Raw genomic sequence first — 12,922 nt, 5'->3', positions numbered from 1 at the left:
AGTATTGCAGTAATTTTTTCTTTATCACATTCTTTATTCTCTCTCTCGGTTATATAATATTATCGAAAAAATCGGCCAGCATCTCATATATGGAAATCTTTGAAAAATTATCTTTGCAAGAAAAAGTAAAGAAAGGCGTTAAGACCACGTGTGCCCGATCAACAAATTATTGTACAAAAAGTATTAATTTAATTCATCGTAAAAGCATTATGTACAAAAAAAATTTATTATATATATATATTTATATTATATATATATATATATTTATTATATATAAATATATATAGCCTCCTTGCAAAAGTTATAATATATAAAAAAAAAAAAAAAATTGCAAAAGATAAAAATCTAAAAAGAAATCTACATACGTTACATATACGTTACGTTTACCATATATAAAGTAAATGACATTTATATTCTTGTTCACATGCGTTGTTATCAGTGATACCTGAAGGCAATATGAAAAGTAGCGGCAGAGCTAGCTAACGATTTCAGTAAAGGACTGACTTTCGAAAAGTGTGTCTCGAAAGCAGGGAAAGAGAGAGAGAGAGAGAGAGAGAGAAGAAAAAGAGATAAAATAAACATACTAATTGTTTTAATTTTTTTCCGACAATCTAAAGTGTTGTCGAATTTTGTCAAATCTTCGAAATTTTGAGATTTTCGATAGTGCAACAACATGAATAAGGACACAACTCGCATGAAACGAAATCCTAAGGAGACTGCGAATATCTTTAGTCAGCTATTTCTCTGGTTCGTTAATATACGTTTAATATAAAATTTCGAATATATTTTGGCGGAAGAGATGCGAGATTTTTTATTCTTCAGAGAATTTTACTTTCTACTAGAAAAAAGAAGTTTGAAAAAAAAAACACAAGTATTTTTTCTTTAATGAAGAAAATTCTTTCTTGAAGAAAATTTATAATTTTAAGGAAGAAAGAAAAGTATGTGATACAGTAAAGAAATAGAATACACACATATTTTACTTAATATATATTAGGATATATGATACATCTATATGTCAGACACGTACAATTCTAAATAAAATTCTATTTGAAGTTTTGTCGCGGATTAAATCGTCTAAAATAGAGACTAAACACTTTACAGTTCTTTTAATATTATATTAATAGAAAATTAATGAACTATTTTGTAAATAAGAAATTAAAAGGATTAACATTATGTAGTAAAATTTGTGTTTAGTCATATGTCTTTATTTTGTTTTTTTTATATAGGTCAGTTCCAGCTATTATTTATCGTAATTATAACTATCATTATATATGATATTTTAGATTATATATTATTTTAGATCGAATATGAATCTCTGCAAATTATCATATCTCATTGTTCGTGTATTAAAAGCAATTGTTCTTTTCCTATGTTTTAAAGAAACTTCTTGAAACTCCTCGAATATCTTAAAAAAACTAATCGATATATTGTAGTTAAAATAAATTAATAAAAATAATAATAATGTAGAGGCTCTTATTATCAGTGATAAATTAATATAAAAAATATAAATTATGGACGTTTCGGCCCCTTATTTGGGCCATCTTCAACGCAAAAATTAAACTAACGGTAATAATTTAACGACGCATAGTCTTAAAAATTAGTAATAACTAAATTAATTATATTGAAATTAAAACATAGTATGTAAAATAAAGTATATTTGTGATGGAAATAATATATGTATGGGATATCCCCGTAGATTATCTAGGAAAACTTTTCGATTTCGATGAAAGAAAGAGTGATTACTCGGAGGAATTACACCTTACATAACTTACATATTGGCGAACTTGAGATAAATGTGCAATTTATGTAAAATTGATGTTTAGCGTATTCGTAAAATATATACCATATACATATTTATACATAAAAATTCTTGATTTCCCGTAAATAATTGTTTCGTTATTGATAGAAAGAATTTCAAATTATTAATTTCTCTTTTTTAATTTGTCCAAATATATATATATATATTTTTTTTTATCTAATTGTAAAATAGAAACAAAGATAATTATGTAAAGCATGTTTTTACATATAATGTATATACATTATGTATACTAAATGTACGCGAAGAAACATTTCTTGAAATTTTCTTCATAAAGAAAATTTTTTTCCAGAATTTTATGTAATTATCTTTGTCACAGATTTTATTTTAAAATAAAATTTATATTATTGTTTCGCGATGCATACACAGGTGGACGCTAAACTTGTTTCTAAAAGGTTTAAAGACTGATCTAAAGGAATCTGATATTTATCAAAACTTAAAAGAAGATGACTCTGAAAAAGTGACAGATCATCTCGAAAAGTGAGTATTTCTTGCTTTCATTGAAAGCATACTAACGTAATAACGTTTGTAATAATTATAGCTCTCATATATTCTATACAAAAAATATAATGAGTTAATTTATTAATATTTATTTTAAACATAATATATTTATACATTTCGAATGTTACAATGCTTTATTTTTTTGTTATTAGCAATAATAAAAATAAAATAATAAAATAAGAGTAACTAAAGTTAACAAAAATTAACGACAACGCAACCGATAAATAAGATATCAAATTATAATATAATATAATTAATAATACGGGATATAATGAGACGAAAGAATATTTTTTAATTAATATTAACTCTAATTCCTTAAGAAATGTAATAATATTTCGTAAACATCGTGAGCAATTTTCAAGCGAATAAATTTTTTTCTTTGACATTTACATTACAGATTGCGCAAATGTATCAAAGACTTCTGGCAAAATTCATAAAACTTTTAAGATTTAATATATTTATTTAAGTACAAAATAATTATGAGAAAATATTTTTGAACTGACCAACTTGCCACGCAACTCCCTTATCTCCAAAATTATTTCAAAGCACGAATGCCTAACATTTTAATGCGTTTGTTTAGATACTGGAATCGCGAATTAGAAAAGCTAAAAAAACTCGAATATACTGTGGGTAAAGACGGGCAGAAAGTGCCTTTGAAGGGAAATACACGTCCGAGATTATATAAAGCGCTCTTCGGCGCCTTTTGGTTGCCATATTTCATTATCGGAATCTACATATTTATACTGGTAAAAACTATTAGCAACTTTGCAAAAAAGCACCAAATGCAAATAAATACGCCATGGAATATCAATCTCAATGAGTCCCTGTTTTTAGATATGCATATTGCGCGTTTTAATACCGATTCTGCAGGGTTGGATCATTAGCTATTTCATGGAGAAACCATCAACGAAGTCAACGGATAAGATAGGGAAAAACGAGACAATGATCTATGTCGCTTGTTTAATAATCAGCATTGTTAGTAGCACTCTGTTGTTTAACCACAGTACATTAACATCGCAACAAATCGGCATGAGATTACGCGTTGCCTGCAGTTCCCTCGTCTACAGAAAGGTAACGTTATAAATAATTTTTAAACCTTAATACAATAATCTAAAAATTTTTCTACAAAACAATAGGAAGATTCTGTTCTTTTTACGTGTAAATGGTGTCTCGGGATCAATTCCGACTATTGTACGATTTTGATTAAATCTTGCGTGACATGTTTCGATATTGAACAAGTTCAGTGCGAAAGATACATTGGTATAAATCATTGATGTAATGAAATTTTTGTAAAATCGAAAGAAACCGATTTTACTCTTAGAAAAATTAATTTAAATGAGTTTTCTTCAATTTTTTTTCATCAAAAAAAAAAATTAGTTGCTATATACATTGAATTTACAATACTCACTGTTTATAATATACATGATTCTTGAAAAAAGACGCATATATTAGTAATTACGATCTACAAATTTATATACTTTATATCATAATAAAATAATATACGATTTATCGCCGTTAATATGTAATTATTAACGCAATCATAAATTAAAACATTTATCAATCAGTATATCGTCTCAGTGATTTTTTGGACGCCTACTTTGCTTTAAATTCCTTTGACTTCTATTTCGCAAATTCTCGTAGCATGCGGGTGCAAAATCATTAAAAGACTATAATAATAGATCAACATAAATAATAAACAACTGTTATCTTCTTCATTAAATGTATCCTTCGACTTCGGTCGATAACGTTTGACGTACGTTCAATGCTGAAATCCGAATATGTATAAAGGAATGACGCATTCTTTTTTAAATGCGCTTATCCGTCCAAATGCAATAAGCCACGTAGGTAGAAAAAAAATATTAATTAAAAAAGAATGTATCCCTCACAATAAAAATGCCTCGTTGTTTTCTATTTTCCAATCGCGAGAAGGTACATTATTCGAATAATATTATATTAAATAACTAAAGAAATAAGAAAAATAATTATTTTGTGTTACTGACTTTATTCAAATTAAATAAAATTTTAAGTTAAAGCTCAATGAGAGCTCAACTTTTAAAATAAATGATCGTTTTTTTAAATGATGACTAGTTCATGATGCTACCTATATGAGAGAAAAAAAAAAAAGAGATTGACAGCAGAAGAAAAACAATTTTGATTGAGGAAATACAATTATTCCCAGTAATATATCCTGTAATCGTTTTGGAAACTATTGCAGATATTGCGATTGAATCAAACATCTTTAAGCCAAACCGGTGCCGGACAGATTGTGAATCTTCTCAGCAACGATGTCAATCGCTTCGATTCATTATCAGTGTGTCTGAATTATATATGGATTATGCCTATCCAGGTAACGTTTCGTTTAGCAAAAATTATTTGTGTATGTGAAAAATTCAGAAACGGATAAACATTTTCAAAAAATATATCTTACGATTATGTTTTCTTTAATTATAATTTCTTAAACTAATTAATTCTTTACTTAAGAGAGTATTAATAAATACCTTAACTTGTTATATTTTATAAAAAAGTATTCATTTCTATTTTTATATTCTTTTGTCTCTTATTTCTTTTCCTTGAGATACAAATGAGAATACAATTGAGATTTACGTTATAAGAACGCAGCATATCTTCCGACGTTTTCATTATCTTCCTAAACATTATTTTATATAGTAAAAAGTTACCTATTAGAAAGTTACTACTTTTTCTCTATTTACTAGGTCATAATTGTGGGATACATAATGTGGCGGAAGATCGGCGTCTCGATTTTCATTGGCATCGGTTTATTGTTGATTATCAGCCTACCGATACAGGGAACCTTCGGTTTGCTAAGCCGTAACATGAGGGCCAAGATTGCGCCACTGACCGATCGACGAGTGCAGCTGATGAACGAGCTTATAGCTGGGATACAGGTATCTCTGGAATATCTTATATTCGTTATTTTATTTACAATTTTATGAATTTAAAATATTAAAATAATTTTATCTTTAATTTTACCCCCAAAAAAATCCAACAAACTCTCGTTTTTTTTTTATTTCAGGTGATAAAAATGTACGCCTGGGAAAAACCGTTCAGCAAGATTGTATCGATAACGAGAGCGCTAGAAATCAAGAAGATTCAATTCTCGTCGTACGTGCGCGCATCGTATTTGGCCATCGTAGTGTTTACCGAGAGGCTACTCCTTTACTTTACATTGATATTCTTCGTATTATCGGGACATGATCTGAGCGCTGATGTATCTTACACTCTTACATCATTTTTCAACATTCTTCAACTCGTCGCGGCCTTGTACTTCCCGCAAGCGCTCATATTATTGGGCGAAGCGATGGTGTCTATGAATCGATTGGAAGTACGTTATCGCATTTTAAATTGCACTATAAATTGATTCTCCTACTTTTCGCCCTTACGTATTTGTCAATGATTAATAAAACGTTCAACATATAGGATCTTCTGCTGATGGACGAAATAAATAAGGAATGCTTTAAAGGAACGCCGCGTTTGTCTACGGACGAAAAAGTGAGCAAAGCGACTGTTACGAACAATCGAATAGACATCCCCGACAATAAAAATTCCGAGCAGGAATTGTATCGTGGCCGTCCAGTTTGCGTGAAGCTTCATCGCGTCTCCGCAAACTGGATCGACGGTCAACTGCCACCGACCTTGTGCGATGTTTCTGCGATCGTTAACCCGGGCGAGCTATACGCTCTGGTTGGCCCCGTGGGTTCCGGTAAGTCTTCCGTCCTCCATCTGCTGCTGAAAGAGCTGAATCCCGGTGCGGGCACCGTGGTTTTTACGCATGACTCTTCGAATAATGTTTCTAACGATAAGATGGTTAACGGTTATCACATGGACAACTTGAATCTGCGTATCTCTTACGCCAGCCAAGAATCCTGGCTCTTCGGTGGCACTGTGAAGGATAATATATTGTTTGGACAACCCTTCGACAGGATCAGATACAATGAGGTACACTGAAAAAAAATGTACTAGATATCAAAAAATTCTTCCGACGTCAAAAAATTATTTATTTAAATATTAAATTACTTTCGTTAAAAAACATTTTATAATTTTTGGCAGCTTGTTTCAAACGTTCACAGTTTTCCTTTATTTTAATAACAAATTTTTTATCTTCAAATAAATATTTTTTTATATTATTATAATTTTCAATATTTTATTCAAAAAAAATTATAATTTCTATTACACGCAAATAATAATTTATTTAATATAACAAAACATTTTTTGGAAATAAAGTACTAATTTAAGTAAAAAAGAATCAAAATTAACGAAATAAATTTATTTCATTAAGAGAGAATTTATTTTTGGTACAGTTATCAAGATTCAATAAATAAAAACTATATAACTTATTATTTTTAAATCTTTCTCTTTCTTAAATCTTTCAATCATTAGAAAGGCCGTTGGATAAAAAAAAAACATTTTACTTCTTTCATTTCATTTGTATTCAATCGTCTTTAATATTATGTATTCCGAAATATTGGTGATTTCAGGTGACAAATGTGTGCGCGTTGATAAAGGACTTTCAACAGCTTCCCCAGGGCGATATGACAATAGTCGGTGAAAGAGGCGTGTCTCTATCCGGAGGTCAAAGAGCGCGGATAAATCTCGCGAGGGCAGTCTACAGGCAAGCGGATCTTTATTTGCTCGACGATCCCTTGAGCGCGGTAGACACCCATGTCGCCAAACATCTCTACAAGAAATGCATCACCGAGTATCTCCATGGAAAGACAAGGATTCTTGTCACTCATCAGTTGCAATTTATAAAACGCGTAGACCATATTATCGTGCTGGACCGAGTGAGTGTCGAAAAATTAAATTCAAATCTTTCATACAAAAATTTTATTTTATCGAAAAAATATAAGAACTTAGTATTGTCGACTGGCAAAAATATTAATCATATATTTTATCAAATTAATTGATTCTTTTTCTTTCTCATTGCTTGATATTTTCATAAAGTATTATATTTAATTCATGAGAGAATAATTCGTATCAAAAATAAATAAATGCGCACATTAAAACTAATACATATAATAATAAAATTAATTAACATTTGTATTAACAAAAAATTCTTTTATTAAGAGATAATGAAAAAAATATTTAATATTATTATTCATTATAAGATTATATGTGTTAATAATAAGAGAGTTAAATATTCTTTATATAATCTGTTTAATTTTGCTTTTGAAGGGTTTTGTGAAGATGCAAGGAAGCTATAACAAACTGGTGGAATCAAACAAAGATTTCATTCAGATGATGGATGAATTGACGACAAGCCATGAAACGCAAAAGAAAGAAGAAAACGCAAGAAGAATCTCGGAAATGTCTTTGAAGAATATTTCGGTATTCAGGCGTATTTCGGAAATGTCAATCGCAAGCTCCATCGTTGTAAGATAATTACTATTATTTGTTAATTCCTATGTTTTTTCATTGTCTTTGTTAGACAAAAAAATGGCTCAATATAAATCGAATTATATAGAAGTATACACTCCGTCCGCACAGCTGCATTAATTATTAAAGATATTTAATATAACTTTGCGCGGTATAAAATCACAAATAATGTAATAATGAGATGTATATAAATAATGTATTAATTAGAGAGTCTGAGTTTACTTAGATTTTATTTATTCTGATTTTATACCGCGCAAAGCTATATTAAATATTTTTGATAATTAATATAGCTGTGCGAACAGAGTATATATCCAATTATTCGATTTATATGGGGTCAATTTTTGTCCAAGTAAAAATCTTTCTGTATAGTATTCGGAGATCGACGATTCAGACTACGTGCAAAACAATCCGGACGGTGAAGCGATGATGCACGGACAGGTATCCAGTAAAGTGTACAGACAATATTTTCATTACGGTGGCAGCTATTTCATTCTGTTCGTGCTGCTGCTATTCTTCATCATCAGCCAGATCGCTACCAGCGGCAACGATTACTGGGTTTCGTACTGGACCAATGTGGAAGAGCTCAGGCAAAATGAAGACAATGTCGAAGACGCCATTCGATTTGGTAAAAAGTACATGGACACGCGTAACGACAGCTTCCTGGCATCGATCTTCACCCTGAATTCTGACGGTCTACTCGATACCATAGACGCCATATACGTTTACACATTCTGCATTATCACTTGCACCGTTACCACATTGTTCCGCTGCTTCCTCTTTATGAAGATCTGCATGAACTCCAGCATCAATCTGCACAACACTATGTTCTCCAATTTGTCGCAGGCTCGCATGTCTTTCTTCCATACTAATCCTTCCGGTAAGCGCAGCAATGAAATGAATAAAAAAAGAGTAATATAAACAAAGACAAATATGTCAAATAAGAGAATCATACCAGTTTTAAAATTTGTATTATTTTGAATTTGAAAATAAAAGAAAATTGGAATATTTTCTTTTAAATTTCTTGAGTATTATTGATATTATAATGATTTTCTACATTTATCCGCGATAGATTGAAATATGATGATTGATAAAAATGAATTTTGAATCGCGTATCTTTGTAGTATTGCAATAAAAATTACAATTATTGAAATAATTATTATATATAATAATTTCACTCTTTTTGGAACATAAAATTCAAATCATATATATATATTTTAATATCGTTTTTTTTTCTTAGATATCACCCAAATATAAATTTTTTCAGGTCGAATTTTAAATAGATTTTCAAAGGACATTGGCGCAATAGACGAACTGCTACCCGTAATAATACTAGAGGCACTTCAGATGAGCAGTGTAATAATAGCTATACTAATCATGGTGTCGATACTTAATCATTGGATGATAATACCGATAGTGATAATGTGTATTTTATTTTTGCTGATAACAAAGTTCTATCTTAGGACCGCTCAAAGTGTTAAGCGTCTTGAAGGAATAAGTAAGTATTCAGAAAAGTAACCGTTCATTGACGTTTATTAGGCATATACAGCGATATTTTTCTTAGATTTTTCTTAAATCATGAAAATCGAACTTTTGGATTTGAAATTCTTACATAACTTTTATAATTTACAATCTTTAAATTCATCGAATGCCAGTACATCTGAATTCTAACGTCCTTGAAGCAGATAATTGAGCTCTGTTGGAAAATTTTTGTATTCTTATAAAAAAAAATATGCCGATTAAAATTTTCGTGTTAAAAATTTAACATATAAAACATTTCATTTGTTGTCTTAATAAAATCCAAATGTTAAATTATTAAAACGGATAAAAGAAGGCTAGGAATAATACAATCTGCATATATTTTTCATTTTGCACAGTGACAGTATTAGTGACAGAGAATTTATCTGTTAAGATTTACAGAAAAAGTTTATTAATTTTATTTCACGATAGAAGTGAGAGTGACTACAGACTGTCAATAATATTTTTTCAAGTTAAATTTATCTTTAAAAATATGCCAATATTACACAAAATTTTTTAATTAAATTATTAAATATTAATTATATTTATTTATTAAAATTATTATGAAGTTTGCATTCATTTTATGTTGAAATATTAATAGTATTAATAGTATTAGTGTCACCATTTAATGCATTCATATTATGTTAAATTAATACAAAAATTTATGTTTGTTTCGGACATGCGTTATATGTTAAATTTAAGCCTAATTTTCCAACAGTGTATGAAACATTCATGTTCGATATAACTTGGTTTTTAGGCAAAAGTCCGGTGTTTTCGCACATAAACGCTACGCTGAACGGATTGCCGACGATCAGAAGCAGCGGCATCGGCATCGAGAAGATGATGCGAAACAAATTCGATGAATTGCAGAATATTCACAGTGGTGCATGGTATCAAGTTATAGTATGTGGGATTGCTTTCGCTATTCTTCTGGACATGATTATATGCTTGTTCATCACCATTCTCTGCTATTCCTTCATACTATTACGTGAAAATGGTATGTAATTTCTCTTTTTCAATTTCGGAGTATTCATCGTTAGTCGTTTCTATTTATTTTTTGGAAAATATTAGACTAACAATATATTAATATTATATAGCTTTTTTTTTGACAGATGTCAAAATATACAAGAATATATGACATTGTAGATAAAAAAAAATATATTTCCGAATTTGTAAAAAGGAAACGACACATATTTTACATTATATAACAGAATTATACAGAATAGTATCTTCTATTAATTCCTAAGCTTTAAGTGCAAAAAAAAATTTTTTTTTTTTTGTTGTTAATTTTTAGGCAATGTATCTGGCAGCAATGTAGGTTTGGCAATTTCGCAATCACTAATCTTGGCCGGCGGTATGCAATACGGCGTAAAACAAATAGTCGAGACTTTTTCGCTGATGACAGCTGTGGAAAGAATTCTCCAGTATACAAATCTTCCCGCGGAATCAGCTGTTACCTCGAACGACCCTCCACCGCCTACGTGGCCATCCCAAGGGCAAGTAACGTTCAAGGATGTCAGCATGAAATACGACAAGAACGATCCGTTTGTCTTGAAGGTGGGAAAAGCGATCACTTTATTACAATTCAATGCACGTCATATATTTCATCCGCGCATTATTTCGCAGAATCTGAACTTCTCTATCGAGCCTGGCTGGAAGATCGGTGTAGTGGGACGAACTGGTGCCGGCAAATCTTCGTTAATCTCCGCGCTCTTCCGTCTGTTCGACGAAGGTCTAAAGGGCGAGATCATAATTGATGGCCGGGAAACGAGCACAGTAGGTCTGCGAGAATTGCGCTCAAAGATCTCCATCATACCACAGGAGCCGGTGCTCTTCTCCGAGAGCTTGCGCTACAACCTGGACCCGTTCAATCAGTACGACGACGTGAAGCTATGGGAAGTGCTTCGACTAGTCGAGCTAAATGAAGTCGCCCTGGACCACAACATTCTCTACGGTGGCCACAACTTGAGCGTTGGTCAAAGACAGCTCATATGCTTAGCTAGAGCGATCTTGAGAAATAATCGCCTGCTCGTCCTTGACGAGGCCACGGCCAACATCGATTCGCAGTAAGTCTCGACCGAGTTTGATGATTCTTAGCGAGTTTGTTACAAATAAGACTCGCGTTCTAAAGTTTAACGATATCGGAAAGTTTTATATCGAATCGAATTTCCAGCGAAGATCTAGACACAATCGACGTGCGGTCAATTTATGAATTCGATATTCCATATTTGTGATTATTCTAAGTTTATATTTCCGTTTCCAGCACCGACAACTTAATCCAAGATACCATAAGGAGGAACTTTCAAGATTGCACCGTCATCACGATAGCGCATCGTTTGAACACCATCATAGACAGTGATCGCATCATAGTAATGGAAAATGGTTACATTGTGGTACGTATGTTTCGTTAAAGTGTGGAAATATAATAAAAAGAATATTGATTTTATAATAGATAACTAAAAAAAATATGCACACGATATTTCTTTTCTTTATATAATTATTTTAAAAAAAAGTTTTACATATTTAAATAGAATTTTAACAGATATCTCTCATAAAATAGACACTTACATATGTTGATATCGTCTTTGGAGTTTCAGAAGCGGTGAAATATAATTAAATAATTAAAAGCGATATAAAATTTTGATATTTTTGTAAGCTTTTCTTTTATATTTTTAGACATAATTGTTTTAAAATCATATTATTAGCGTAGATAAAATTAATAACTTTACAATATTTATTTTTCTTTCTTCACATTGTGAAAAAACTTTTAGTATTACAAAAATAATGATTTTTTGTAAATCTTGATATTTTGTCAAGAGAATGAGAGAATCCGTGTATATAATAATCAATATACAAATAGGAATTCGGCAGTCCATACGAATTATTGCACGATAAACCGGACGGATACTTTAAGCAAATGGTGGAGAAGACAGGCAAGCAAATGGCTCAGAATCTAATGGAACAGGCGAGAAAGGCCTGTCAAAACGAGGATGATCAGAATTCGAATTTGTCAACGCAAAATTCCGACGAGAGCAAAACCGTAATCACAGAACAAACCAAACTGTAAATTTATTCATACTAATAATACATATAATAGTACTTTGCATTCAGTGGAAACAGCTTTGCAACTGTTGTGAGATATGGCATTCATCTATTCACTATCCTGCTATAATTTTTCAAAATATTGCTAAACAGTCGTTATTTTGGCAGTATTTACTTGTATTTTTTAAATCAATGCCGTCCCCTACTTTTTCTGCGGGAAATTATCCAGAAGAATCTCCCCTACAATATATTGTATTTAAGTGGCAATAAAATCGATGAAGTGTAATTTTTTACGCAATTTTATTATATCTCCTCTAAAAAAAAATTGCAAAAAATATATACTGGGTGGCCCATTTTAATCCATCCAGTCGAATATCTCAAAAACCAAGCCCGGAAGAGAAAAATGTTTCAAACAAAAGTTATGTGGCTTCAAGTGGGCCATAAGATGGTGACAATGATTTGACCTTGGAAAATCATTTGAAGGTCATGTGAAGGTCAACTTTAAAATCTTAAATAAAAACCCCCATTTTTTATTTAATATTCTTATAGCTGACATCGAGAGCTTTCCAAAACACTATAATAAAGTATTTTTTTATTAAGTACTTTTTGAGTAATTTTATATTTTAATCTGACATATTTTGATATAAAAAATTA

General features: G+C 30.7%; 1 protein-coding gene across 1 annotated transcript; it reads left to right on the top strand.

The window, feature by feature from the left end:
- The first annotated feature begins 482 nt into the window (after window positions 1-482).
- LOC138931852 (ATP-binding cassette sub-family C member 4) lies at window positions 483-12,554 on the top strand. Its single transcript, XM_070293036.1, has 17 exons — window positions 483-747; window positions 2,186-2,296; window positions 2,898-3,063; window positions 3,152-3,388; window positions 4,533-4,664; window positions 5,032-5,223; window positions 5,352-5,660; window positions 5,756-6,274; window positions 6,814-7,119; window positions 7,511-7,708; window positions 8,081-8,588; window positions 8,976-9,206; window positions 9,984-10,223; window positions 10,521-10,783; window positions 10,853-11,292; window positions 11,490-11,619; window positions 12,087-12,554. The coding sequence occupies exons 1-17, from the start codon at window positions 674-676 to the stop codon at window positions 12,291-12,293; spliced, it is 4,263 nt and encodes a 1,420-aa protein (XP_070149137.1). The 5' UTR covers window positions 483-673; the 3' UTR covers window positions 12,294-12,554.
- Window positions 12,555-12,922: the final 368 nt, after the last annotated feature.

The sequence above is a fragment of the Polyergus mexicanus genome, unplaced genomic scaffold (assembly GCF_030449975.1).
Source record: "Polyergus mexicanus isolate NDT 795.1 unplaced genomic scaffold, iyPolMexi1.0 SCAF_3, whole genome shotgun sequence".
Taxonomy (NCBI): domain Eukaryota; kingdom Metazoa; phylum Arthropoda; class Insecta; order Hymenoptera; family Formicidae; genus Polyergus; species Polyergus mexicanus.
This window is presented reverse-complemented; position numbering and strand designations above follow the sequence as displayed.

What these genes read in the sequence shown, in the direction of transcription:
- LOC138931852 (XM_070293036.1), top strand. Translation starts at nt 674, where the DNA reads ATGAATAAGGACACAACTCGCATGAAACGAAATCCTAAGGAGACTGCG. An exon ending in ACAGGATCAGATACAATGAG is followed by an intron (nt 6,275 to 6,813) that starts GTACACTGAAAA and finishes TGGTGATTTCAG; the next exon opens with GTGACAAATGTGTGCGCGTT. An exon ending in TGGAAAATGGTTACATTGTG is followed by an intron (nt 11,620 to 12,086) that starts GTACGTATGTTT and finishes ATATACAAATAG; the next exon opens with GAATTCGGCAGTCCATACGA.